The sequence below is a fragment of the Rhipicephalus microplus genome, chromosome X (assembly GCF_043290135.1).
Source record: "Rhipicephalus microplus isolate Deutch F79 chromosome X, USDA_Rmic, whole genome shotgun sequence".
NCBI classification, from domain to species: Eukaryota; Metazoa; Arthropoda; class Arachnida; order Ixodida; family Ixodidae; genus Rhipicephalus; species Rhipicephalus microplus.
The window spans coordinates 364,403,185-364,428,985 of record NC_134710.1 but is presented as its reverse complement, the minus strand read 5'-3'; the positions used below and the strand labels follow the sequence as shown (position 1 = coordinate 364,428,985).

General features: G+C 43.8%; 3 protein-coding genes across 3 annotated transcripts; 1 reads left to right on the top strand and 2 right to left on the bottom strand.

The window, feature by feature from the left end:
* Positions 1-2,086: 2,086 nt before the first annotated feature.
* LOC119172682 (uncharacterized) lies at positions 2,087-3,969 on the top strand. The gene is made up of 4 exons (XM_075881605.1): positions 2,087-2,533; positions 2,693-2,822; positions 3,075-3,218; positions 3,470-3,969. The coding sequence occupies exons 1-4, from the start codon at positions 2,343-2,345 to the stop codon at positions 3,815-3,817; spliced, it is 813 nt and encodes a 270-aa protein (XP_075737720.1). The 5' UTR covers positions 2,087-2,342; the 3' UTR covers positions 3,818-3,969.
* Positions 3,970-6,082: 2,113 nt separating this feature from the next.
* LOC142775367 (transcription factor Adf-1-like) lies at positions 6,083-7,041 on the bottom strand. Its single transcript, XM_075876732.1, has 3 exons — positions 6,885-7,041; positions 6,605-6,779; positions 6,083-6,440 (listed from the first exon to the last, which is right to left on the bottom strand). Exons 1-3 carry the CDS (start codon positions 7,039-7,041, stop codon positions 6,083-6,085), a joined length of 690 nt encoding a protein of 229 aa, XP_075732847.1.
* A 6,652-nt stretch (positions 7,042-13,693) lies between these two features.
* On the bottom strand, positions 13,694-25,227 carry LOC142776363 (uncharacterized). The gene is made up of 5 exons (XM_075879911.1): positions 24,772-25,227; positions 19,651-19,713; positions 17,401-17,489; positions 14,110-14,269; positions 13,694-14,012 (listed from the first exon to the last, which is right to left on the bottom strand). Exons 2-5 carry the CDS (start codon positions 19,652-19,654, stop codon positions 13,750-13,752), a joined length of 516 nt encoding a protein of 171 aa, XP_075736026.1. The 5' UTR covers positions 19,655-19,713; positions 24,772-25,227; the 3' UTR covers positions 13,694-13,749.
* Positions 25,228-25,801: the final 574 nt, after the last annotated feature.

Sequence of the window (25,801 nt, the reverse complement as noted above, 5' to 3'; positions counted from 1 at the left end):
AGGAGCAAGTTTGTATATATCTTCCCTAATATTTTCATCATTTATTTATTTTTTAATATTTTATTTTTTGGGAATAATGGTGTTATAGTTGCTGGATTTTTCTTTTGTTTGTTTTTTTTGCTCGCGTCTAAGTCCATGTAATCTTCTGTGCTATGCTGGTATCAGGATGTTTCGTAGGAATCTATATATATATATATATATATATATATATATATGTTCTTATTACGCCGTATTTGGTATTGTAATGTTAGCTTATGGTCTTTATTGTTATACACATCTTTGTCATTGTCCCACCTGCCTTGTATCGGGTTCACTGGCCTCGTCAAGCTGTCCATAAACAGCTTTCAGCCAGTGAACCTCTCCAGAACCTGTTTCTTTCTGGGAAATAAAAAATGATTTGATTTGAAAAAAAAGTTAATTTTCGCTTGTCTGCCTTTTAGATTGTGAACTAAGTAAAGTATACGAGTTCTTTGATAACAGGTAATTTCTGCGTGTGCGGTTTTGGTTATCAAGGTGGCTGAAAATTCCTTCAATAAACTTTAGTTGTTAGTTAGACAGCCCTTGTTTGTGTCCTTTTCTTTGTGCTCCATCTCTTTTGCGCTGGACAGTTTTCAAGAATACTATATTAGCATTGAAAAAAATATGTACCTCTGAGCGGCTGTGTTCTTGTTATGACAGGAGTATGCGGCGTGGCCAAGGTGTGCCCCTCTGGCTCCCTGTAGTTGTCCTGGCTCGCTGCTGTGCTGGATGAGAGTGGTGGCACATCGTAATCCCGCATGATGCTGGCAGAAACTTGCCCCTCCAGCAACACAGCTGCTTGGCCTGCTAAAAATATGGGGTGACATATGTGATCACTTATGACGTTATAAGCTTAAAAGAATTGTTCAGGAGTTCAGTCGACTTCTCAGAGTCAGGTAATTGTATGGCTGGTGATACATTGCAAACTCGATTGGGCGTACTGCCCTGACTTGAGTATAGAAAAGGCCCACATACACAAGCCAAGGTTCGTAATTGCGCCCTGGTGCACCTTTTTTGGCTAAAGTTACTGTTTGTGCTAAATATATAGGTAGGCACAAACAGTAACTTCTATTAGGAGACGCTGCCACGTCGACTCTTCTCAGCTGGTACCAAACCAATGACAACAGTGCACAAAGCACTGGTAATTGGGTTACGGCATCGCTGAAGTGAAAAAGCAGATACTTACGGCTGTCTTCTGCTGCCGCCAGTGAAGCCTGTGACAGATCTTGGGAGGCAAGAGTGGCCACCCGTACTTCAGCCGCAGCACGCTGCATCACCGGTGATCGTGCAGATGGATCTGCACGCGATTGCCTCGATACTGGCTTTGTTCTATAATGGGAACCCTTTGCCAGCTGAATGAGGTCCTGAAGCAGCTGGGCCTTCTCGTCGTAATCTTCCTCAGTTGTCGACCTGACAAAAATACACACACACACACACACACACACACACACACACACACACACACATGTATATATATATATATATATATATATATATATATATATATATATATATATATATATATATATATATATATATATATATATATATATACACTACTAAGCGACGTGCTTCGGGAATACGGGAACATGTAACACTTGCTGAAAGATTACCTAGTTGCGAAGAATGTCTCTGTCATCGCGCTGATTTGCTGATTTGTTGTGCCATGAGTCCATCGCAGCGCTCTTTGGTCGCGCGTGCGGTGAACTCCTTTCCCGTTAAGCCCAAACTCCATAAGCGCGAAAATGCACGCGACAGCGACGAGCGACGCGACGTAGATCGGCGTCGCGCGATCAGTCGCTCGCGCAGGCAAACTCCATTCACGCGACGGCTTCGGCGAGCGAATTCCACTGTTGCTGGCATGAGGCCGTCAACTCGCACCAAGAAAGCCGCGTAGCGAGCGGTTTCCAATTTAAAAATAAGATATATTGTTGTGTAATGGGACGGAAAGTGTTTATTATTGCCTTGCAGCATTTTTTTATATGCACATGCGTAATAAACATTGCGTTATTTTTTGTTGCGCCCACGTGACTTGGGCAGGGTCACGTGCAGTGGATCCTTGGCGCATCGGCGAAGCGAACTACCTTTGTAGTCTTTGTCTGCGTTGTTTTGCTTGCGTCCGTCAATTTCATTCGTTTCTGACGTCTTGAAATGGAAAGGCAAAGGAAGATAGCTGCTCTGAAGCTGCTCCTCATCCTTAAGAGACGGCGAGCTTTTATGAAAAAGTACTGGGTCCGGCCGACATGGGCAAATCGAGCGGGTGAAAGCGAGTTTTTCACAGCGGTAAGTGCTTCGAGACAACCGCGTCATAATTGTGGAATTGAATGCATGTTTGCTGTATTTTGCAGATGGAAAAAATGAAGAACGGTGACGAGTCACTGTTCTACACGTTTTATCGGATGTCGCCGGCTACTTTTGACGTGCTGCACAGCCTGGTCAAGGAGAAGCTCACGAAGGACCAATGCCCCTCGAGGGAACCCATTTCTTCTGGGGAGCGCCTCGCGCTGACCTTGAGGTAGGACCACTTTGACTGCGTATACGTGCCTGCACAGCTTTTCATTTTCCAGGAAGTGAATGTTGGTGATGTGCGCTTGTTATACTTGAAAGTATTGTGCAGCGCGTGCCTGGGTTGTCGTGACACACTTCCCCGCATTTACATTGATTTGTATTACAGGTACCTGTCGTCGGGTATGCTGGTGAGGGACGCAGCCATGGCATTCCGTGTGGGCATCGAGACGGCGCGGAGGATCATTCACAAAACCTGCACCGTGCTGTGGGAAGTCTTGGCTCCTGAATACATGAAGGTATGCATACAGCGTCGAGCATCTGTATGCATCTGCGTGCTATGTCTCATTCAAAGTGTAATGACATAACTTTGATATGGTTGAGTGAATTAAAGCACATATCATGGTACGGAGTTTGTGCCACTAAGTGATTTAATACCTTATCCCATGCACAGGAAAGGGTGGGCCCATAATGTTTAAAAGGCAGGAGTGCATTCACCTGGTTATGTTTGTAACAACATAATGTATAACTTGAAATTGCTGCTTTTTCAGACACCAACAGAAGAAGAGTGGCTGGAAATCGCTGCTGGGTTCTGCAACCGTTGGCAGTTCCCAAATTGCATTGGAGCGGTCGACGGCAAGCATATTCAAATTAAATGCCCCCGCAATGGTGGAAGTTTGTACTTCAATTACAAGGTATTCAGCAAAAAATTGCATCAATGCATGTGGAATGTTTGCTGCTAAAGGGTCATCTCCTTCATCAATAGGAGTATCCCAGACCTCAGTACAAGATTATTGCGATTTGGTGCCTAATGCATGCTAGGCAGTTTACAGACCAAAGGTTTCACCTTATTTTTCTGTACCTATCAGTAATGCAGCTAAGTGTTATGCAATATAAGTAGTTATGATGGCAAGTACTTTTGTGACAGTTGTTTCATTGCTTTCAGGGAACCCATTCCATTGTATTGATGGCTGTCGTCGATAGCCAATACCTGTTCAGGTTGGTGAATGTGGGTGCACCTGGAAGGTTCAGTGATAGGGGAATTTTTCAAGATTCTCCCATCGGCGAGCGACTGCATGAGGGCAAGCTCAGCCTACCTCGAGCAGCCATGCTCCCAAGGTCAGGAGTAGTTTGTCCTCATGTGTTTGTTGGCGATGAGGCCTTCCAGTTGCGCCCAGACTTCATGAGGCCACTACCAGGGAGCCGGAGTGTACCTGCGGAGGTGATCTACAACTACCGCCTTAGTCGTGCAAGGTGTGTACCCAGCGCTAAAGAACTCTGTCCTGTCCTCTAAGCTCAATTGTGTCCTTTCTTCTTACTCTCACGCCTTCAGGGTAGATCAACTAACGTGTGGCAAACAAATGCACTTTAGGTGGTTTCATATGCCATTTCCTCGTGCAAAGGTTGCTGCAGCCAGGAAGACTCTTTGTAAATAGTTCAGCATCAATCTGAAATCTAGCCTTAGTTCTGCCTAAGTATATGAATTGCAAGTACTGAACAGCACACCCTCAGCGCATGCTTGTCTGAAGCTATGATTTCCTATTTATCAGGGATTAGTACTTTAACAAAGCAAAAACTTTCCGATATAAAGAAATGTGCTAATCATTTTTTAATAACGTATCATTGCACCTTGAATAGGCAGGTTATGGTAGATGTGTACTGCTTGCAATTACTGTAAGTTTCCTTCTCTAGGGTACGCTACAACAGAAAAGTGTTTTTTTTTTTACAGGCGCTGTGTGGAAAACGCCTTCGGCATTCTTGTCTCTCGCTGGTGGATCTACGAGAGGCAAATAAACTTGGAGACGGAGAATGTGGAGGCCGTTGTGAAAGCAACATGCGTGCTGCACAACTTCTTATCATCAAACGCTGCTTCAACGTACTGCCCTCCTGGCTACGCGGATTTTCAAGACACCTTTGGAAATGTGAGCGGTGGCGCTTGGAGACAAGTACCAGGAAGCACAACAGTGTTTGGACTCGAAAAGCCAAAGGCCCGCAACTGCTCTAAAGTGGCCAGCGCAGTTCGGCAAGAGTTCGTGAAGTATTTCAGTGAAGAAGGCCAAGTGCCTTGGCAATGGAAGCTGCCCGGAGTTGCCCCGCATAACCCTTGAATTAACAACTCATGCCTGTGCACCGACCACAAAGAAATTCGACACAAACAGCCCTTTTCAGGGCTACCCTTCTTGATGCTTTGGCAGAGAGGCCCTGCAGTGATGAGCTCCTTCTTCAGAACCCCTCTTAAATATATTTAGTGTTTTGCATTGGACTGTGGTGACAGTGGGACAAGCTGTAGGCACACATAGCTCGTGCAAGCTTTTTGAGGTAGGTTTAAAGTACACATTTTCAGGGCAAAATTTTATTGCACTTTTCCTTGAAAAACAATGACAAGGAAATACGGTATAATTAACACTGCACAGCAGCACATAGAAATAAAATAAAAAGACTAGTGAATGTGGTATGGTCAACATGGCACAGCAGCGCATAGGAATAAAATAGGGATATAAACTGACTAATAATTATTATCACAATGTACAACTCGCACTCCGGCAGTGTAAAATAGAAATATATTCACACATCTACAACAAACACATTGCTCAGTTTACAACTCATGTAAGAAATGATTATTATCACAATGTACAACTCGCACTCTGGCAGTGTAAAATAGAAATATATTCACACATCTACAACAAACACATTGCTCAGTTTACAACTCATGTAAGAAATGTGTATACACGTCTAAACTCGTACGTTATACCACACCCATAAAAGTTTCTTCAAATGAACACATTAGTGACTCATAACAGCATGGAAAAAAATTCAGGTACTTGTTGAATGTCTTGAACAAACAAAATCAATTTGCAAATGTGTTAAGGTGCACATATTATGCATGCCACTAGTATCTGCAATATCACAGTGCTGACAATATGACCACAAAAACTCATACAATGACTAGTGCTATGTTACACATTGCGCAGCAGTAGAACCTGTCGTGGTGCATTATTACACAGAGAATGGAACATTGCGCCAACATGTTACCACGCCACCGATGTTATCACAGAATGGGAAAAAATGAATTTGTCCTCTTAATGACAACCGACAGACCATGAAACTACGGAATATAGGTGAGGTAGCATACGGCACAATATATGAGCATTGCAACAGTTGACTGTTGAGCAAGTTGATGTCTTGAAGTACAAGACACGTGAGAAGGAACAGACGAGAACACTTGACGTTCTTGACTGAGGTGCACGAAAGGAATTGCAGCACAAAAGGAAGACACCTAGACACAGCACACTATGGAGGCGGAAATGTTGTAGGCCCGTGTGCTCAGATTTGGGTGCACGTTAAAGAACCCCAGGTGGTCGAAATTTCCGGAGCCCTCCACTACGGCGTCTCTCATAATCAAATGGTTTTGGGACGTGAAACATCGCAAATCAATCAAACAATAGACACAGCACACTGTCTGTACACTGTCTAGGTGTCTTCCTTTTGTGCTCCAATTTTTTTCGTGCACCTCAATTGAGAAAAATGCTACCGTTACAAAATAAGTGAGCAACAAAACCTAATCAACTGGCTGTACTACAGTTACTGGGTTCAGAAACTTGGTGACTGTCTCCAGTAACTGTAATTGCATTACATCCACGAGGTCTGGAGGTACACGTCTCATCTTTTCAACCAAAAATGCACCGAAGCGTTCATGCTCATCGGGCTTTTCTGTGATAAATTTTGAGAGTTCTTCAATTTCGTCATCGTATTTGGAACGCTTCGGTTTTTTTTTTGGCGGTGGTGGTAAACCCGAACTGGTGGCCGTCCCCTGATTTCCAGGAGGCTCATCACACACGTCTTCAAGAATGCACTCTGGTGCCAGAACATCAGGTGCACTCTCCTTGAAAGGCAGCGGTTCCACGTTCCCACTTGTCCTATAAGGTAATACATAGTATGCCTCTCAGCACAATTTTCAACATGCAACACCAGCTTTTGAGCTGCGACTTCTCTAAATATTGTATTTATCTTCATTCACGCCTTTGTTTAGAGTAAACTAATCTGAATGAGCGTTTGGCGTAAAAAAAGGTCGATTACTTACGGCCTCCCTTCCATTGTCTCCTTAAGAAACAGGAGCCTACTAAAAAAATGCCATTTAGTAGACTCGTCTAATTCATCGTCGGCAGGCGCCCCGCTCTTCAGTGCGCGTGTCCGCTCCTTAAGGACACGCCTAAAGGTGTCTCGAAGGTTCTTCCACCTCGCCTTCACTTCAGCAACTGCGCATAAATCAAGGAAAGTTGTACACCATGCCCGCGCACAATGGCCATGCAGCAGTTTTGGCGCGAACGTCGCTTGTACGCAGATTGCAAAACACAACTCACCAGTGGATCCCATCACTGTTGCAACGTGCCGCCAGGCCGCGTCAGTGACGGCGCGGGACTTGTAATTCCGGTCGCGTAGATCCCATAGCGGCCATTCTCGTTCGATTACATCAATGAGGCGCTCATTGTAAGCGTTGCGCTCATCACCGTTCGCCATGTTGGGATAGTTGTGAGAGTACGCTGAAAATCACGTGGAAACAACCGGCAGTACGTCACTGATGCATATCCTTTTCCGGTTTTTTTCTATTGGCTGCTTGAGCCCAGCACTTCCGGGCGATGAGCGACGGTTTCCAAATCTGGAGAACCGAGCGATCGCGCGAAAATGAGTACGCGACACGTCGCGCGACCGCCCTGTTTCGTCGCTCATAGCGTCGCTCGTCGCTGTCGCGTGCATTTTCGCGCTTATGGAGTTTGGCCCTTAAAGCATGCTAATTCATAGCGACCACGTTACACTGTAGCGGAACCCGAAATGGGTGGAAATGTCGGACTTTTCTCAGTAAATTCAAGTCATCCGACGCAGTGAATCTCGCGCGCGGATTTTTCTGCTTCCGGACAATCATGTTCAAAGCACGTTTTTTGATTGTGTTTACTTCAACTGCCTCAACTACTAGCGCAGCGATAAGCAGCTGATTTTCTGACATACGCTGGTGTAGCACACCGGCGTCACCTAGGGAAAGCAGAATGCACTCGGAAACCAAAAAGACAAGGAAAATAAAAAACATGCCCACTTCTATTCACGCATGCACCAATATTTCTTCTATTCAGCGAAAATAGGTATAAATATCTATGAACTGCGGCCCAAAAGCGAAACATTTTATCTTGCAGATTTGTTTACATCGATCTTCCAGTTAGGCCTAGAGACGGTGAAAATGGGAAGGTATCTCAAAAACTACACCAACTTACTCATAATACTCTGTCTTAGAAGCTAACTGAAGGCAAGCGAAGGCACTTTAAACAGCCGTTTGCTACGAAAAAAGTGAATCTTTCAAGAACTACGCTTAAATCACTTCGAAGTGAGCGTCCGAGAGCGCCGCCATGTTTAGGTACACTACGTACACCCGCACTACGTTAAATCTCAAAAATAGCGCGCGTGCGGTAAGCGGTGCAGGTAATGCGGGTGTCTGTGCATGTGCACTTTAATTCCGGTATCAAGGTGCGCGCGGTTTGCAATACCCACTCAACGCCTATATACTACCGTTTAGAGAAGCGAAACTGTACCTTTGACAGTGCAAAAAAAAAAACGACAGCGGTGGTGATCTTAACTTATCCGACCTAGATTTGGCGCTGCTAAGACTATCATATATCATAATCATTGTGTTGGGGCATTATGGCAGCTACTTTGGTAGAGAGGGCGGGAGGTCATGGTGCGCGCCCACAGGTTTTGGGCATGTATTCACTGCTGCTACGGGGTGGTATCAAGGAGGATTAAAGAAAAATTGCTGGAGTGGAAGCTCTTGCAATGCCTTGCCAGCAGAAGTGAAGCCATCTTTTGCCACTGCCAAGATGGCAGAAACATGCTCTTTTCTGATGGTGCCCACTCAAAGATCAAGTGGTTTTGATATGTTATGTAAATGCTACGTTAGTTCTATGTTAAAAGATTGTTGTTCCCGACGAAATAACACACAGAAACGAGTATAGATGACTGAATCTTTAAGGAACTTTGCCTCCAATTAGAGGCTCACTAAGAAAAAATTGTAACTGTAAAAGTAAAAAATTTAAAAAAGTAAAAGTAAAAAAGTAAAAAATGAGTAAAAAATTTCGGCTAGTCAACATTCTTGTAAAAGTTGTCACGGATGACAAGTTTAGAGAATGAGCTACTCTTGCCTTTGCTCGTTTACTATTGATTAGCTGACACACGAGATAGATGATGCCTGTTGTTGTTCTCAAAAGCACTCATTCATAAAAAAGAATTTATGCACCAGTGAACAGCACTCGCAATACACTGCACATAATGTATACGTATACGCATACAGTAAGAACATATAAAACACTAGTAACACTAGACAGCTGAGAAGTATTTAGAAGTCACCGTAGCAATGTTAGAAAAATAGGCAGGGAATAATCATTGCAATCAAATCTGCATAATGAAATTTTCTACACTGTTTTTTTACAAAGTAAGCGCTATTTCCTAATCTTTCGGTATTTGCACATCAGCCTGAAGAGTTATATGCATAGCTCAATCTGATACTTCTCAGCGAAAGTACTAAAGTGATTGTTCCGGCTGAGTAGTCCTCTGCTTGCCGGCGAACGCAGATAACAATGTTGGCGGATATTGTAGCTCCCGCCAGTTGTGAGGTGCAAAATATATTTACACTTTTTGCATGCAAGAAATCCCTATCTTCTCCAATTTACGGGGAGTTGTGTCTAGTTCATGGACAAACTGTGACGAGTGAAACCAGTGTAAGAACACAGTATTGAGACTTTCGAAATTGTTGCACAAATGGTAACGGCAAAGAGTGGAGCACCGCGCACGCCAAGCATCCAGATCAACGAAACGGTTCAAGTGTACAGGATATTGCAGTATATTGAAACTAACAATTAGTAGTCTGTAAGACAAAGCTCCCCTTGTTGACCTCACTACAATTTCCACAAATGTAGTCGATATGCTGAGACATTACAAAGCTAGGTTCCACAAATGTTTACCGATCAACTCAAACACTGAAAGACATCAAGTGGATGAAAGTTTTTGGGCTGCTACCATTAATACAGGGATGATTTGTTTCCGCAAACTGTTGCACATGTGACGACGCTTCATAGTGTACGCAACTGCATAAACGCCACAGTGGTGCCACCACCCCTTTTAACAAAAACAAAAAAATTCAAGCAAATAAATACTGAAGTTAGAAAACAATGGCTTTCATTTTCCAAGACAAAAAGGGCATTTTTAGTGTTTAACTTCATAAAATGTGGGCCACACTTACAGCTGACGTACACTGTGAAACACTCGCCATAGTAATAAGTGCGATGAACATTGATGACGTCACTAATTCTCAAACGGAATCGGCCTCTTACATGACAATGTGCATCCTTGCCCCATAATCAGAACCAATGGGAAAACTATACAATTCAGTAGGGAACCCTAATTGCTAGCCCTACTCTCCTGAACCAGCACTATGCGATTGTTTCCTCTTTTTTACATGAAACATTGGATCGGGGTACGGATTGAACAGTGAGAAATTCAAGACCCCCGTTCCCGAAACGTTCAATTACAAGGTGGTAATCTTTTATGCAGATTGACCAAGAAAACTAGCGCGATAGTACGAAAAGTGCAAACAAGTTAGCTGTGATTCAGTAGAAAAGGGAAGTAGGCTTTCGCTAAACTAAGCCCACCTATAAAAACTTTTGCTAATGAATACTTACTTGCTTGAAAGCAAATGGCCCTTATTTCTTGAATGACCTTCTTAAAATTGGTATGCTTTGGATTGACAGATGAATAAATGAGCTTTTTTGTGCCAATGGTGAAGAGTCATCAAAGACGCTGCTCAAAAGATGGACAAAGGCAGAAGCTGAAGTCACATTTTTATTCTTCACTACTTCCTAACTGTCTGCGTCACTCTTAACACGAGTGTGATGCAAAAGTAGTACTTTTGGCTACATATTTGACAGCAATATCAAGAAAATAGCTGTTAGTAGACAATCGAATCAACATGTACAAACACTCGTCAACACTTATTATACCTGCTGAGTGCACTGAGTCATTGTTCTGTTAAAAACAAACATGCCTGTAAAATACCTAGTGATGTGTCAGGTCTTTTACATAGAACAAATAATATTAAAGTAAAGATCGTTATTTGAATTCGGTTAGGTCAAAGCGCACAGCCCAGTGTATTTCAATGAGGGGAAATCTCTCGACAATTAGAACACAATGGTATCCACACCAGCTAATTCGAACTAGCAGCCCCTTGTTTCTGTTTCTTCTCGCACAAGTCTGTCCAGAGGGATCACACTTCGCAAAATTAAACCAAACTAAATTTACTAGAGGTGGAAAACAACCAAAAAGCAGCATTTCTCAGCCAATGAGATTTCGGATGCTGAACTGGAGCCCTTGAACAAGCCACGAATGATGGTCATGGAGTTACAGCGGAAAAAATGCAAGCGAATGAAAATTACCGATTGCTTCTCGTTTTTATTGCGTTAACTCCGTCACGTAAACAAACATGTTTCGAAGCACAAATATTGACATTCGTTTCAACACTAAGGCTCACTGCTTGCTTGCATGTGAGAGCTTATTTTTGGCGTAACATCAGCCTGATTACACCCACTGCAGGGCAAATTTCTCTCCCAAAATCCGCCAACCAAGTTGGTCCTCTGCTTTCTGCTGCCACGTTATTCGTACAAACGTTTTTATATCATCGGCCCATCTAACATTCTGTCTTCATTTCGTGCGCTTTCCTTCTCTGTGAATCCAGTCACTTACCCTTTAAGACCAGCGGTTATCCTGCCTGCGTATTGCGTGCCCAGCCCATGTCCATTTATTTTTCTCTACTTCAACTACAATATCCTTAACGCCGATTTGTTTCCCTACACACTCTGCTTTCTTCTTGTGTCCTAAGTTTACACCTATCATTTTCCTTTCTATCGCTCGCTGCGTCGCCCTCCATTTGAGCTAAGCCCTCTTTGTAAGCCTCCAGGTTTCTGCTCCATAGGTAAGTACGGACACGATGCAGCTGTTATATACCTCTTGAGGGTTAGTGACAGATTATCATTCATGATTCGAGAATGATTTCCGAATGTGATTTACCCATCCTTATTCTTCTAGTTATTTTACTCTCATCATACGGCTCCGCGATTGCTACCTCTGCAAAAGACGCATGTTTCGCTTAATTAAAGGACGAGTTCTTGCACAGATTCTCTTTTTAAACTTTGACAGTGTCACTCCTAACATGCACGCCGTTTCAACACTACTATTGCTGTATTTACCACTGGCTTGAAACAGTCTTAACACTCACTTAAATCTATACACAATGTGAAAGAGAAGTGCTGCTAAATATGCACTACTACAAGCCCATTTGTTATTAAGTGATATGTGTTACTCTATGCAAAGGTCGACACTTATAGTGAAGTACAGTCTATGCACCCCATCACATGCCAAGAAATTGGAAGCGTGCATATTTCCTGTAAACGGAGTATTTCATAAAGCAAAAAAGATAAATCTGTGCACCCATTTTCGTACAGCTTGAACATACCGTACCCAATCACTGTTTTTCAGTTGAAGGCTTCCATTTGTCCACCTGGTATATTGGTACCATATGGGGTTGTCACTAGGGCTATTGTTGAGCTTCTTACGACTGGATGTGGATGGCTTAGAAATCAATGGTCTGTCTTTAGCCAAGTTTTCTGAGTACAAAAAAGCAGTCATCAGCAGGGTAAGACATATGGTTGAAAAAAAATTCAATAAATAAAGTGTCTTCAACCATACCTTGTGAGGAGTTTGGCCAATAAGCTTGCTTTCAGTGATGACACATTCTCTGCTGACGGGAGGTAGGTTCATAGCAATGAGGCATCCAAGCGTACACAAATATGGGCAGTTCTTTGGATTCTGCGGTTGGGTTGAAAGAAAAAAAACAGTCCTCGTTACTCTGGTAGATGCGTGAACGGATTTGTGATGCATGACTAAAAAGAATGTATATAGAAGCACTGCATATAAAAAGGGTAGTGTGAAATTAACATTGCTGTTTGAGTGAATTTGTCTTGTGAACAGCATTATATCGAACATTAAAATAAATTTGTTAAGGGGACGTTATTCAGAGGACAAAGCTAGGTGATTCCCCAACTGGATGGACTATATGATTCATGCAAAGTAATATGCATCATTGCAAACTTACGAAAATTATACAAACGCGAATATGTAATTTAGGTTCACTTGGCTCTACTATGCACTAGATTGGCCCCGCCGAAGTGGTCTACCCAGGCAGCACGCCGCCGTTGGACCAATCTTGGACCAACATCGGCTAACATCGGCACCGACGTCGGGCCGACGTCGGAAGTGCAACTTCTTCCAATGTCGGGCCGACGTTCAAGCCAATGATGGGCCGACGTTTTGCCGATGTTTTAGCCAGTATGCAACCAACATTGGGCCGACGAAGGCCCATCGTATTGCCGACAAAGCTGCCGATGTTCGGCCAACATTGGGCCATATTTCAGCCAATCACATGCCATTTTTACGCCGATGTTATGCCGATGTTTGCTGCACGACGAATATTGGCTACGGATGTACGACCGACATTGGACCAATCCAGGGCCACATTGCAGCCAATCAAATGCCGTTATTACACCGATGTTTCCTGCACGACGAATATTGGCTACTGATTGGCTTGCCATTATGCAACTATTATTAGTAGGGAATTTTTCTTACCGGAAGATTTAAACAATATGCCTCGATGACCCGCTCTTGTAGCTTTGCAGCCCTGTATACTTGGGGCAACAGAAAATCGAATGCTGAGAACTGAAAGCAGTTACTCGATCTATTTCATCTTTTATACCTCATTCCCTTTGCTAACACTAGAAGCGTAGTTTATTTTTTTACCAATTTATCTTTTGCAATAGCGAGTGCTTTATTTGGTACTGGTATTTGGTACAGCAGATCGAAAAAAGTCGTTAGGAAGTAAATGTTGAAAGCGTATGTCCCCCACTTGCAATCCCCACATATGTCCCCCATATGGTAATCGAGAATATTCATAGTTTAGAGCATTTTTTTGTAACTAAAACATGGTGATGGTGCTTCCGAATCAGCATAAGCTAGCCGAACAGTGCACCACCGAGAGTCTGCAGACTATTTATTCTTTGTTTTTTTTTTTTTATTTATTTGGTACAACAAAAATGTATACATTGAAAAATATATATACACAACTAAAAAAGGCCCACTCTACTGCAGGTCAGGTTGCGTTGGGGGCACAGTGACAGTGGTGCTGTCAAGGCCCTGGCTGCTGTGGCTGGGCAGGAAGCCAGCTGCCGCGAGCAGCCGATAATCTGCACTCTGAGAGTGGGGATCATCGGGCTGCTCCACAACAAATGCTTCTCTGAAGCGCCGCTTCCTGCCCCCACAGCGATCACCAGACCCTGGCAGCCACCTCTTAATAAAGTTGAGGGCCTCCGCCTGGTCGCACCCTGCTTTTTGGCAGATGACATCTGCATACAAGAACAGAAATACCATAGTACACATGAAGCACTGCAGTACAGAGAATACACAAGGGTACACACACATAAAACAATGAACAAGTCTAACCTGTCACTAATCTACAGAGCCTCAGGTTCACAAAGGCCCTTTTCCCTTTTCTGCTATGAAGGCTGTACAGCACTTGCACGTCATGTGCCAATACAGCCTTCATGGCATTCACACCAATTTCTCGGAGGCCATGTCCCCCAATCTGCAGGAGGTGCTTGCGCTGTAAAAAAATGCAAGAAGCATAGATGGGGTGAACGCAACAGCACATCGAAATGTTTTCATGATAAAAATCTGCAAGAAGAGGACACTGAAAACAACAACTTGAATTTTTGGGCATCACAACATTTCATTGTTTTTTTACGCTAACTTCAACTCACTTGACCTAAAATGGTTTCCACATCAGCCCTCTCACACTCAGTGTGAGAACCTTTCAGAGTCCTTCTCTGAATGCAGTTTCGCTGTTATGAAATCAAACACAACACTGTTATAACCCTTAATAAATATTGATTCTAGCTATGAAATAGTATAATTACTTTGTACAGTGCTCAAATTCCAATACACGTTTCTTCGAGGTTACAATGTCTTTGCCTGAATGTTGACCAGGAGTAGCTTCTACATGTTTTTAATCAATGCATTGTAAGCAGAGCACAACAAGATAAATGAACATGATCAAGGCGTACTAAGAGGCAACCTTAGAGCGACCAAATCTTGGTCATAGATGAAACTGATAGAAAAATAAAGGTTGCACTAGATGGTCGCACCATTTGCTGTTTATATTTTTCTGTGATAGCCAACAAAGAGGCATGTCGCTATAGAAATCTCATCACAATAAACAAAGGTGCATTTTTCTTCACACTGCGAAATTGGGTGCATGTTAGATTTTTTAAAAAGTAAGAAATCGGCTAACACAAGGCAGGGTGAACTGTAGCTCAAAGTAGAGAGAGCCGCAGCGGACACGAAATAGGGTGATAAATGAACAAAATTACTAAATGTCTGTTTTAAGCAGGCTATTGCTAGTCACTGTCCATCAAACACACGATGCCGCCTACATCGTCTGCTAGCTTAGGACAGTTCACTCGGACTTCACAGACTATAGTAAATACAGTCGAATCTCATTAATTCCAACACACTTAATTCGAACTGACGCTGTGGTCCTATCAAAGCTATACGGCGCTCCGAAAATGCTCTCAGCACCCCGCCCAATCCTGCGGTGGCACTTCAGACACCTCATCGCTGTGCTTGAAGAAGAAAATGCAGAAAAGGAAAGAAAAGACTGCGGTGGAATGTTTGCCAAATGCCAATCTGCGACATTCCTGTGCCCCGCTTCGGCTTTTTCCGTCCCTGCCACGTAGAGACCCTTCTCCTCTTAACACTGCGCATGAAGAGAAAGAGGGGAAAAAAAGCTGTCGCAGAGAGTTGGCTCTCTCATGCCGATCTGCAACGCGCCGGTGTCACGCTTCCCTGTTTTTCGTTCCTGCTATGTAGAGACTCTTCTCCTTTCAACACCGCGCATGAAGAGAGAAAAAAAAAAAAAAAAAGCTGCCGCGGAGTTTCTCTCTCGAATGCCGATCTGCTTTTCTCCAGGTGGAGACGCTCCTCCATTCTCATCATGTGCTGGCCACGCTCCGGCTGCAGCGCAGATGGTAACAGTGGAAACACAGTTGTCTTCGAAGAGTGTCAGCACTGGACATTGCCGCGCGCAACTTCTTTTGCCAGGAGAATACTGAAGCCGAAGTACAAATGCTTTGCAAACTGCACGCAAAACTTGTTGACTCGTTGCAAGGCCAATGTGCACAGACATGTATTGACTACTTTAATTAATGACGGATGTCCTGTAATTTGTGAATAAAACTTCTCCATGCACATGCATCACTGCATGGTGAGCCCTCCGCTCGTTTACCGTATTTACTCTATTCTACCGCGCCCTCGATTGTAACGCGCGCCCGGTTTTCACGGCAAAAAAAAAAAAAAAAAAAAAACTAAGACATCGGTTGCAACGCGCACCCTTTTTTCTCGTTGGCCCGCTTGATCACACCACTCGCGAAAACGACTCTTTTTGAGAGCTTCTTCCGTTTAAATATGAAGTACGGGGGAAGCTTATGCCTATCTGACGTGCAACAGAGCATTGCTGTCACTCTAGTTTTACCGTGGCCCGATGTCAGTACACAAACTTGCTTCCCCCCCTTCTCCTAGACGGTTGTGGTGCCAGGCATGTCGAAGTAAAGAGGCTTGTGATCGGCATTCCCGATTTGCCCAAGCAGGTAGCCGTTGTTGTGCCGCAAGTTTAGGAGGAACCTCTGAAGACTCTGAAGCTTTTCTTCGTACTCCTCCGGCAACTTCCGGCATATGCCCGTTCGCCTTCGGAGGGAACAGCCTTTTCTCTTCATAAAGTTCGTTAGCCAGCACCTGCCTGCTTTAAGATGGCTCTGCATTAGCCCTTTTTCTAAGGCTAACTGCATAGCCTGCACTTGGAGCAGTCCTGTCGTCACGGGCCGCTGTGCCGCTCACTGCTTAATCACATATTCGCCGAGCAGCTCTTCAATTTGTGGAAACCGACCCTGCTGTGGTCCACTGAAACCTTTGCGTGAATCTTTGCTGTCGACAATATTCTGCTTTTGTTTCCGCCAGTCCCGCACGCACGTTTCGGGAACTCCGAATGACCGCGATGCAGCCCGATTTCTGTCCGTTCCGGCACACGCGACGACTTTTCTTTTAGAAGCAGCATTGTGGTGCACTCGTCGAGTTTTTGAAGTCGGCCCTACCATGCCGTCAATGCTAATGTACTACAAGATGACGAACTCCTCAGCACACGTATGAAGTGCCGCGCATGGGAAACACATAGGCAGAAATGACCGACGCGCCATGCCGACGCACGTAGAGAGCGGCCATTTTGTAAGTGGCGATGGCAATAGAATGACCATATTCATTTTTTTTTTCGTACTCGATTCTAACGCACATGCGATTTATGGACTTTCTCAACCGGAACAAAGGTGCGTGTTAGATTCAAGTAATTACGGTAACTTTCATTATTTTGAACTTCCTTTAATTTGAACAAATTTTCTGGCCTCTTTGAGTACGAATCATTCATATTCGACTGTAGTACAGTGGCTCATGAGATAACCTGACTAGTTTGTTTCCCGAAACACAGTATCTTAAAGCAGTACTAAATTTCTGCATGTTACATAGGCATATTAAAAATCAAGAAATATACACCAAAGCCGCAGCCACAGCTTTACTCTGCACAGCTGCCTCTGCTGCCTCCACTTCTCCAATTGTACCAGCAGGCAGCCGGGGAAGGTCAGAGGGGCGCTGTGCTGGCTGGGCGTGCTGAGGCACGGACAAGAGCCGTACCTTGTGCTTCAGCTGTCGCACCTCCTGCAGAACCTGTCTTTGTTGCTGCCGGATGCCAAATTGGATCCGCAGGATCCGTAGCAATAGAGCTGAAACATACAAGAGTACATACCATATTTACTCGCACAATTTGCATCCTCACATAATTTGCTCACCAGTATAATTAGCCAGCCTGCTTTACTACAAGAAACGTTTTGCTTGCATACTTTGCCCTCCCCAATCAGCCCGAGCCACCTTGCCAGCACACACACAGACACATTTGACTTTATGATGCTCTGGTCAGGCACATCTCTTGTCGAGCAGGCGAGTGCAGTCCTACACAAAATGGACTGAGTGCAAGGTCCCTTCTTCCATGAACTTTTATGTTTTCCCTAGAATATCGAACTTGAAAACTGAAACCTGTTTATGTGTAGTCCGAAATGCCTAAAGGTTTGCCTCCTATCTTGCCACCTCTTCCACGGCAAGAATGTATTCCAGAGACACAGCACAGATGTTGAACGCGTGCAAGGACCTGTCACATCAACTAGATGAGGCAGGTTTTCGCACTCATTTTTTTTTTTTTTTTTTTTCAGTTTCGCCATCTGGCCATTGCGTTTTTACCGTTCCTTGTGATAGGCTACAATAATTATATACGAGGCAGATTGCTGTTATAAAGCTTACCGAAGAAAACTGAAACCGTGCTACCGCTAAGCACATCAGCGTGGAGTTCTTCGACATGCAATATTCAGTATGGGAGCCAGCAAAAGAGTGCGTTGAATAAGACTTAGCATAGAAGCTTAGGTGTGTTGGTTAGATATCGGAGGGAACACAACGCAATAGAAGACTGGGACAAGGAATGGACACACACACACATGAAGGGCGACACACACAGCACTGTGTTGGCATCGCGCTTCCTTGTCTGCATCTTACTTTACGTTGGGTTCCCGACAATTATTGGAGAGTACTTATGTTCTCTGGTATAACCCTGTCGTGGGAACTGGTTTTTGTGAGCACTGTTCGGAAGAACTTCAAGAAAATGGGGGCATTTGAACAGGCTTAGCAAACAAATGACAATCCGCTTTGAGACAGCTGTGACAGCACCTGCAACATATATTCCCAGTTGAGCTTTTAGGCCAGCGATTCCTACTAGCTTCGCACATGACCGGATTGACAAAAAAAGTACACATAATACGCGAGTATATACCGCATTTGACTCTGTAGCTTTGATGAACCAGGCAGATACACAAATTTATCCAAAACTCCATTGATTCTGTTGCAAAATTATTCAACAAACAAATTGCGATGTTATCCATGTTACTATACGATTGTGGCACTTTACCATTGCAGCTTTCCAGGAGGCACACATAGTGCAGCATTAGTTCACCACTCGCAGTTCATTGTATGCAGTAGGTTGCTCACAGCAACTGACTGCATGCAATGGTGAACATCTTGCATGCTTGCACCGCTGTTTCAGCATGCTGGCTGCTTCCCATACGGCTATCAATTGATGTTCACAAAATTGGGAAGATGAAGAAAGACTACACAGTGCCCTCTGGCCACCCTATACTCCAAACCTCCAGCCAACAAACAAACAAAAGAAACAGAAGTATGCAAATGAATATTATTCCTAATGCAGCTGGAATGGAGTGTAGTTTTCACCAATTCTGTGTGTTAAGTCAACATGGAGTGAGTTAACTCCATAAAGTAGCTTTTCTCATAACAGTGTTCACTCTATTGTAACACAAGGAGTGACTTCATAGCATCTAGAAGGAAAAATAGAATCTTCAGTATTTGATAGAAATGTGAGGCTCTACCTTAAAACAACAATAATCTGGAAAAAGAACTCATTACATTCGAAAAAAAAAAGGTAGCACAGTTGATCCCCTTTACAAGAGACACTGATGTAACAGACAAACGGGGATAAGAGGCACCAGTGTGCAGGCTGACATTTGGCCCATCATGCATCAGGCACTCCGTAGATGCGCCTGTGCAGCCAGGAGCCCTGCAGTCAAGCATGCTGAGCAAGACTGTTGACCACTGTACAATGACACATTGCCACAAAATTTCAAAACTTCATTTCACAGACTTCTGCAAAAGCTTCTTACACTCTTGCATAATTTTTGCACAAGCTTCTCTCATTCTTGCGTGATTTTCGTCAGAACATATAAGTGTTGGAAGTTGTATGTCCCCAAAAACTTGCACAATACAAATAGCATACATTAAAGTCTATCACTTAATACGTGCATAGTGTAACAATGAAAGGAAACTCACGCATGGTTTGCTCCGAGCCTTCCCCATGCGGTGCCTCTTTGAGCCTTGGAGAGCACTGTACAGCTAGAGCAAAGTAGCATCAATCCAGTGTTAATGGCAGGTTAACAAGACAACAAAACTAACCCCCATATTCATAAATGCTCCCCGACTCGACTTTCACCCTTCACTTGACAGTGTTGAGCACTGTGCCGCTGCTCGTTTGAAAGCGACGCTGCGCTACTCGAGAATCACAGCAGATTATTGCTGGCATGCAGCAATTTTCTCTGCTTAGAGACGGCGCTCCCATCAGCCATCTCAAGTGAAGGTGAAGCGTTGAGTGGAGGGACGTTCTAGAATACGGGGGTAAGATTGGTTGCAAGAACACTACAATAGACACACTTAATTTTTACACTTCATCTCTATTGTACAACTACACACATTCTGCATCCTTATAATGCAACATATACATACAGGCTTGTAAAGGAAACACTGTAGGCTGTTCAAATAACACCTACACAAAAAAATTACCCAAAAGTGGCCATGCGCAAAGTACTTTTATTTGAAACTCACAAAACTTATGCGGTGATGGAGAATAAATAAGACAGGTTACGCTTGGAGGCACACGAGACCTTCGCAGCTTTCATAAAGTACAAAAAACAATATGGTATGTGTGTGTGTATGCACGCATGAAGCTTCAGCCTTTACATACGGTTTCTTGAAAGAATCGACTATGAATTTTATGGCACCTGTGTCCTTCAGCGCAATTGAAAGCCTGCTGATCAGTGTGTGCAATTGTGGAATAGTTACATGGAAAATGGCGTGAAACACCTAAAATCAAATTTTTCTAGCTAGGAAATATGCAGCTGTGTATACACAACACATGCTGCAAACAGTGGGAGGTGACCACAAGAGTGATTTGAGTGTAAGCGGCAGTATTCCGCATTCATGCACCCCAGCATTTTCAACTGTTGCCCAAAAGCAGCACCACTTCAGCGTGCTACTTTTTTTTTTTACATCATAAACAGCACGGAATACAGCGAGGATGAAAACAACATATGCAATTAAATTTTGAGCACTATTTATGGTGTGCATGATTGATTGATTGATATGTGGGGTTTAACGTCCCAAAATCACTATATGATTATGATAGACGCCGTAGTGGAGGGCTCCGGAAATTTAGACCACCTGGAGTTCTTTAACGTGCACCTGAATCTGAGCACACGGGCCTACAACATTCCCGCCTTCATCGGAAATGCAGCCGCCGCAGCCGGGATTCGAACTCGCGCCCTGCAGGTCAGCAGCCGAGTACCTTAGCCACCTAAATCTGAGCACACGGGCCTACAACATTCCCGCCTTCATCGGAAATGCAGCCGCCGCAGCCGGGATTCGAACTCGCGCCCTGCAGGTCAGCAGCCGAGTACCTTAGCCACTAGACCACCGCGGCGGGGATGGTGCGCATGAAAAAAAAAAAAAAAGGCCTTTGTACAACGACGAATTCATAATTTGCCTTCACGGACCTTCTGTTAGGCTGCACCACACACATATTTTTTGTGGCTTTCAAAAGAGATTTGAAAAAAAAAAAAATAACCGTGTTTACTCTCGTCATGAGCGCACTCACTAATTCACCCTCATTTCAGTCGCCAAAATTTTGAATTTTTTTTTTCTTCCACATATTAAACACACACCTTACGTTCATCCGCTGAAGTCCCACGGGCTCCCCCCCACTTGCCGCCTTCGCTCGCTGCCACGTGCCATTTTATTTTTGTTTCTATTTGTTCACGGAACGTCCCCTGTCTTTTTTAATTATCTCTTGTAACATGTGTGGCATTATCTTGTTCCCGAGGTGCCACAGATGCTCTGCTATGTATATGCACCATTAAACTAGTATTTTTGATCAACTGTGCATTTCTGATGTTTACCTTGGAATTACGTAAAACTGGCATGCTTCTTGATCTACGATACACATGTGGCTTGTCTCACTTTGAAGGAAAAGTTAGCATACAATGGTGTAAATGCTTAGAATTTGAAATATTGGGGCAGCAGCACACCGGAGATGATCATATGGTAAAGAAACAAGTGCTGCCTTATCCGTCAATAAATTTTGCGAGCTAAAAAAAGTACAAAAGCACAGCGAGGCTATGATGTGGTTCAACCTGTGGATTCGCTTCATTTATCACGCCATATGATGAAGCTTCCTTTGGTAAAACTGCTCAGATAAGAAAAAAAGTTTGCTGTCCAATACAGCAACTATACAAAGTGTGCACATGCATCTCGCAGCGCCTTTTCGTCACTTCCGAAATGCGCCACCAACATGCCCGGGCACCAACCGAATCTATCGCCTACAACTGCCATGTTGTCTCCTCGTGCTTGCACCCGTTTAGTTTTGCCTCACGATGCAAGTTTGAGAAATTATGAGCTGCTAGTGAGGAAAGTTGATTTAGTAGTCCACGCAGAGGGAGCAGAGCTTAGGGTGTTTCTTCGCTGAAAGTTATAACCTAAAATTGAGAACGCACATTCCGATTTTCCTAAAAGTACCAGCGTATTTGGCTGGTGCAGATTAACAAAAGCTACTTGAAGAAACTTTGCAATATTTGCATCTTCAGGTGCAACTTCATTACGGGTAAGTGCCATAGCCAAGTATTTACCTGCAAACAGATATAGCTTACCGAGATACTGTACATAGAAACTTGTCCGCAGTTAAAATCATGATGGCGAGGAAGGCGGTTAAAATCGTGATGGTGATCGCGGAGATTTGGTATTGCATTGAAACAAACTATAAAGAATGGGAAACAATATTAGTTCACTTTGAAGTATAGCCGATCGGTTCAAGTTGGGCGTCAGGATTTTTTTTTATTAGTCAATTAATTCTATACACGGTCTCTATCATGTTCAGTGACTCCACTGTACATTAGCGTACAACAAAAGCAAAATACAAAGTGAAAAGTGTGTTAAAGCATACGCGAAAAATAAAGTGATGACTGGCATTACTGCGGCACACACCACACAAAGTCGCTATCTGCCTTGTATAATATTTTCCTCGACTATTTCCACAAATTGCTATCGAAGAGGCTCAAGCTCAACATCAGCACTGTTTAAAACACTTGGGGGGGGGGGGTGGCATTGCTACTTTGGTGGCGTAGGCCGTGACAATATATTCATAATATTATATCTCTTGTAAACTTGCCTAGCTCTGCACGACTAGTTTTCGATAGGAGCAGCTGCGCTTCACACATCCACTCTTAAAATTGCGGCTCGAGAGATTTTGAGCGTTCACTTGTTTTTGGGCCAGGCAATTTGTAGTGAAAGCAAGATAATAGGCCCTCATAGGTTGTGGCGGGCAGCCGGTGTACGCCGTGGCTGGTATATGTGTCGCACATCTTGATTATCTGGTCTTGTATCGAGTGAACGAGCGAGGCCTTCCTAATCCAATGAGCTCGTTAAAGTAAGACAACAAAAAACCACAATGCTTCCCCATCGTTCACAGCAACAGATGACGAGCCCCCAACAAACCGCACTGCAGCACGTGAACTGCCGTAGGTACCCAGGGAGTTACCCGGGCATGGCGGGAGAGGGCGACAACGGCAGAAGTGACATCACAAGAACACTGTGTATAAAGGGGACATTTAAAGACTTTTTTCCCATTTTTGAACTTCGTGCACTGTTCTGTCACAATTTATAGCTCAGAATAGTTGTATTTTGAAAAGGGCACTAATTTATAAGCCCAATGGTTCAAGGATGGGTGCATTTAGGGGGCCCATTCTACGTTTTACTTATGCCCTTCAAGAACATGCTTACAGGGCCCAAGTCCTGTTTCAGAAAGATCACGCTAGTGCGTGGCCAGCAGTCCGTCAAGCATTAGTGCTGGTGAGATTTGGAAATGCAGCGCATGAGCATCCTCATCTGCTACTTCTCTGCTCATGCTCTCGGGGCTTACTCGCGAGGCACGGTCCTTCGCACTTTTCATTTTCACACTGTAAATCAACTGATACCAACTCTGCCTTCCATTATTTAATAAACCAATATTTCATGGTCATGAGGACGAGCTTAAAATGTTTGCTACATCAGACCTGAACAGCATTTTGAGTCATCGAAACTTGCTAGTTGCAGCGAGCATTATGCGAAAAAAATGATGTGCTTTACGGTGACAACTTGCAAAACACTGCAGCAACGATTAAAATCATGCATTTTTTGTGCTCACAGGAAATCCCTGAAGCAGGAGGCACTGGGCTAGATAAATTGCACAGCTAAAATACGGATGCGCTTTCCAATGCTGTCATGCGTACATGCGGAGAAATGGCAGACAAAACTGGGCGCACCCCGATTCTATGCGCATGCGTCCCATTCACAAGCCTCGCTGCCAGTTAGCACAACATGGCTCACTGTCCATGAGCTCGCTTGTTTCCTGTAACAGTGGACCATACGGTACACCTATTTAAAAACGAGGATAGAATGTATATAATGCAGCATCTGATGAAGCCATGATGATGTGTTGCTGATGAAATCTGGAACTCTAGTTAGTACCCTTATTGTTAACCAGCCGACCGACTAGCAAAAAGATTTGCGACTGAAATGATGGCATCTACACCTGCCCTTAAAGGGACACTGAACAAAGTTTTTGCCGCCGAGATTTTCAGCCAAAGCAAAAGATTGGGCCATGAAATTCATAGACAATAATAATTTCAAGCAGAAACTACGAAAACATACTGAATTTAATGAGCCTTTTACAAAATGCCGCGTCTAGCTCTTAGACACGGCGTTTTCTAAAAGGTCGCGACATTTATTTTTCAAGTTTTTTTTTGTTATTCAAGACAAATCTACGGTGCATTGTTCACAGAAAACAAAATTGCCTCGGTAAGATTTCTTTGCGAGCAGCTTACTAATTTTAAGGCAGGCGCGTTGATTCGTGAACTGAAGGATGCGAGTGATCGATCTTGCCTGCTAGTGGCTAGGCGACAAAGGCTTTACCTCATGTCCTGGTGTAGCTAAGTCACGCAAATGGAGCAGAAAATGTGCATTATCATTTATTTCACCTAAATATCACACGTATGTGACTTATTGCCGGTGACAGGTGATCAGGATGAAGTCGACAAGTTGCAAATCTGAACAAGAATTCACTCGAATGAAAAACCAACCTATACTCACGTGCACGGTGAAGTCGAACACGTCGTCCGTCAATGTTGTCGCTGATGCCCGAAGGAAAAGAGAAGAGGACAAGCGACGGGGTCGTCTCTTTCTATAAAGTCGGCGGAACTGCCAGAACGGCCAACACAAAAGGCATCGGGTTGACATTCCTCCATCTGGGCATCAGTCGCTCCACCCGGTCATGCAGCTGCTACTGGTTCTACTACTATCCTCTTCGCCGTGCCTCTTCCCGACGTTGCAGTGTTGCTGCCATACTCGCGAACCTTTTTAAATTAAAGCACGCAATCATGTATTATCGTGCGCCATACTAAACTTAAAAACAGTGCGCCGGTACATGAGATCACGAAGCGCGGTCCACGCCATCACAAGAGCAATTAGAGAAATGAAACAAAGAAAACAAAAATGTATAAAATATTTTGTCTCAATACGATCCGCAATCCAGTTTCCTGCAGCGGCTTTTGGCTCTGTATGGACGGCCAAGCCCGTGCCAAGCCAAGCTTGCGTCCCTGATCAGCTGTTTGTTTCCATCGAGAGTTCAACAGTGAACTGGCAATTTGTTTAGATGATATTGCTAAAGGGCTTGAAATAGAATATTTCTCTACGTACTACTGCTGTACTCTTCCTCTCTGTTTCCTGATCACAGTGATGAGATTGAGGAGGTTACAATTTAGAAAACAGCAAGTGCAGCTCAAGCATTGCTAGTATCGCTGTTTCGGTAATAAAATGTTACAAAGATTTTGCCCCGCGACCTGCTTGCCGTGTTCGAGCACCCAGTAGAAATTTACGGGGCCGCGTTTGAAAGAGTTGAATAAAATTGCAATATTACGAAAGAAAGGCTCTGAAGCAACATCGCATTTTATCAGGCCTACACCTCCCACACCTAGACGAGTAAAACTCGTCGATATTGTCTTGCAAAGCTGTGTATAATATTTAAAACACATTCTTTAGCCCACGATGAATTATTCTCTCGTGTGGCTTCTCCATTTGGTACTGTCATGTTAACTTAAAAAGGCAACTTTCCATATTTAGT

Bases quoted from the DNA above. Each gene is read 5' to 3' on its own strand.
- LOC119172682 (XM_075881605.1), top strand. From the start codon at position 2,343: ATGCATGTTTGCTGTATTTTGCAGATGGAAAAAATGAAGAACGGTGAC. The intron at 2,534-2,692 runs GTAGGACCACTT...TTTGTATTACAG, and splicing joins CGCCTCGCGCTGACCTTGAG to GTACCTGTCGTCGGGTATGC. The intron at 2,823-3,074 runs GTATGCATACAG...CTGCTTTTTCAG, and splicing joins TGGCTCCTGAATACATGAAG to ACACCAACAGAAGAAGAGTG.
- LOC142775367 (XM_075876732.1), bottom strand. From the start codon at position 7,041: ATGGCGAACGGTGATGAGCGCAACGCTTACAATGAGCGCCTCATTGAT. The intron at 6,780-6,884 runs GTGAGTTGTGTT...ATTTATGCGCAG, and splicing joins AACAGTGATGGGATCCACTG to TTGCTGAAGTGAAGGCGAGG. The intron at 6,441-6,604 runs GTAAGTAATCGA...ATTACCTTATAG, and splicing joins GAGACAATGGAAGGGAGGCC to GACAAGTGGGAACGTGGAAC.
- LOC142776363 (XM_075879911.1), bottom strand. The intron at 14,270-17,400 runs GTACGGCTCTTG...ATTTTTTTACAG, and splicing joins TGCGACAGCTGAAGCACAAG to CGCAAGCACCTCCTGCAGAT. The intron at 14,013-14,109 runs GTTAGACTTGTT...TCTTGTATGCAG, and splicing joins GCTCTGTAGATTAGTGACAG to ATGTCATCTGCCAAAAAGCA.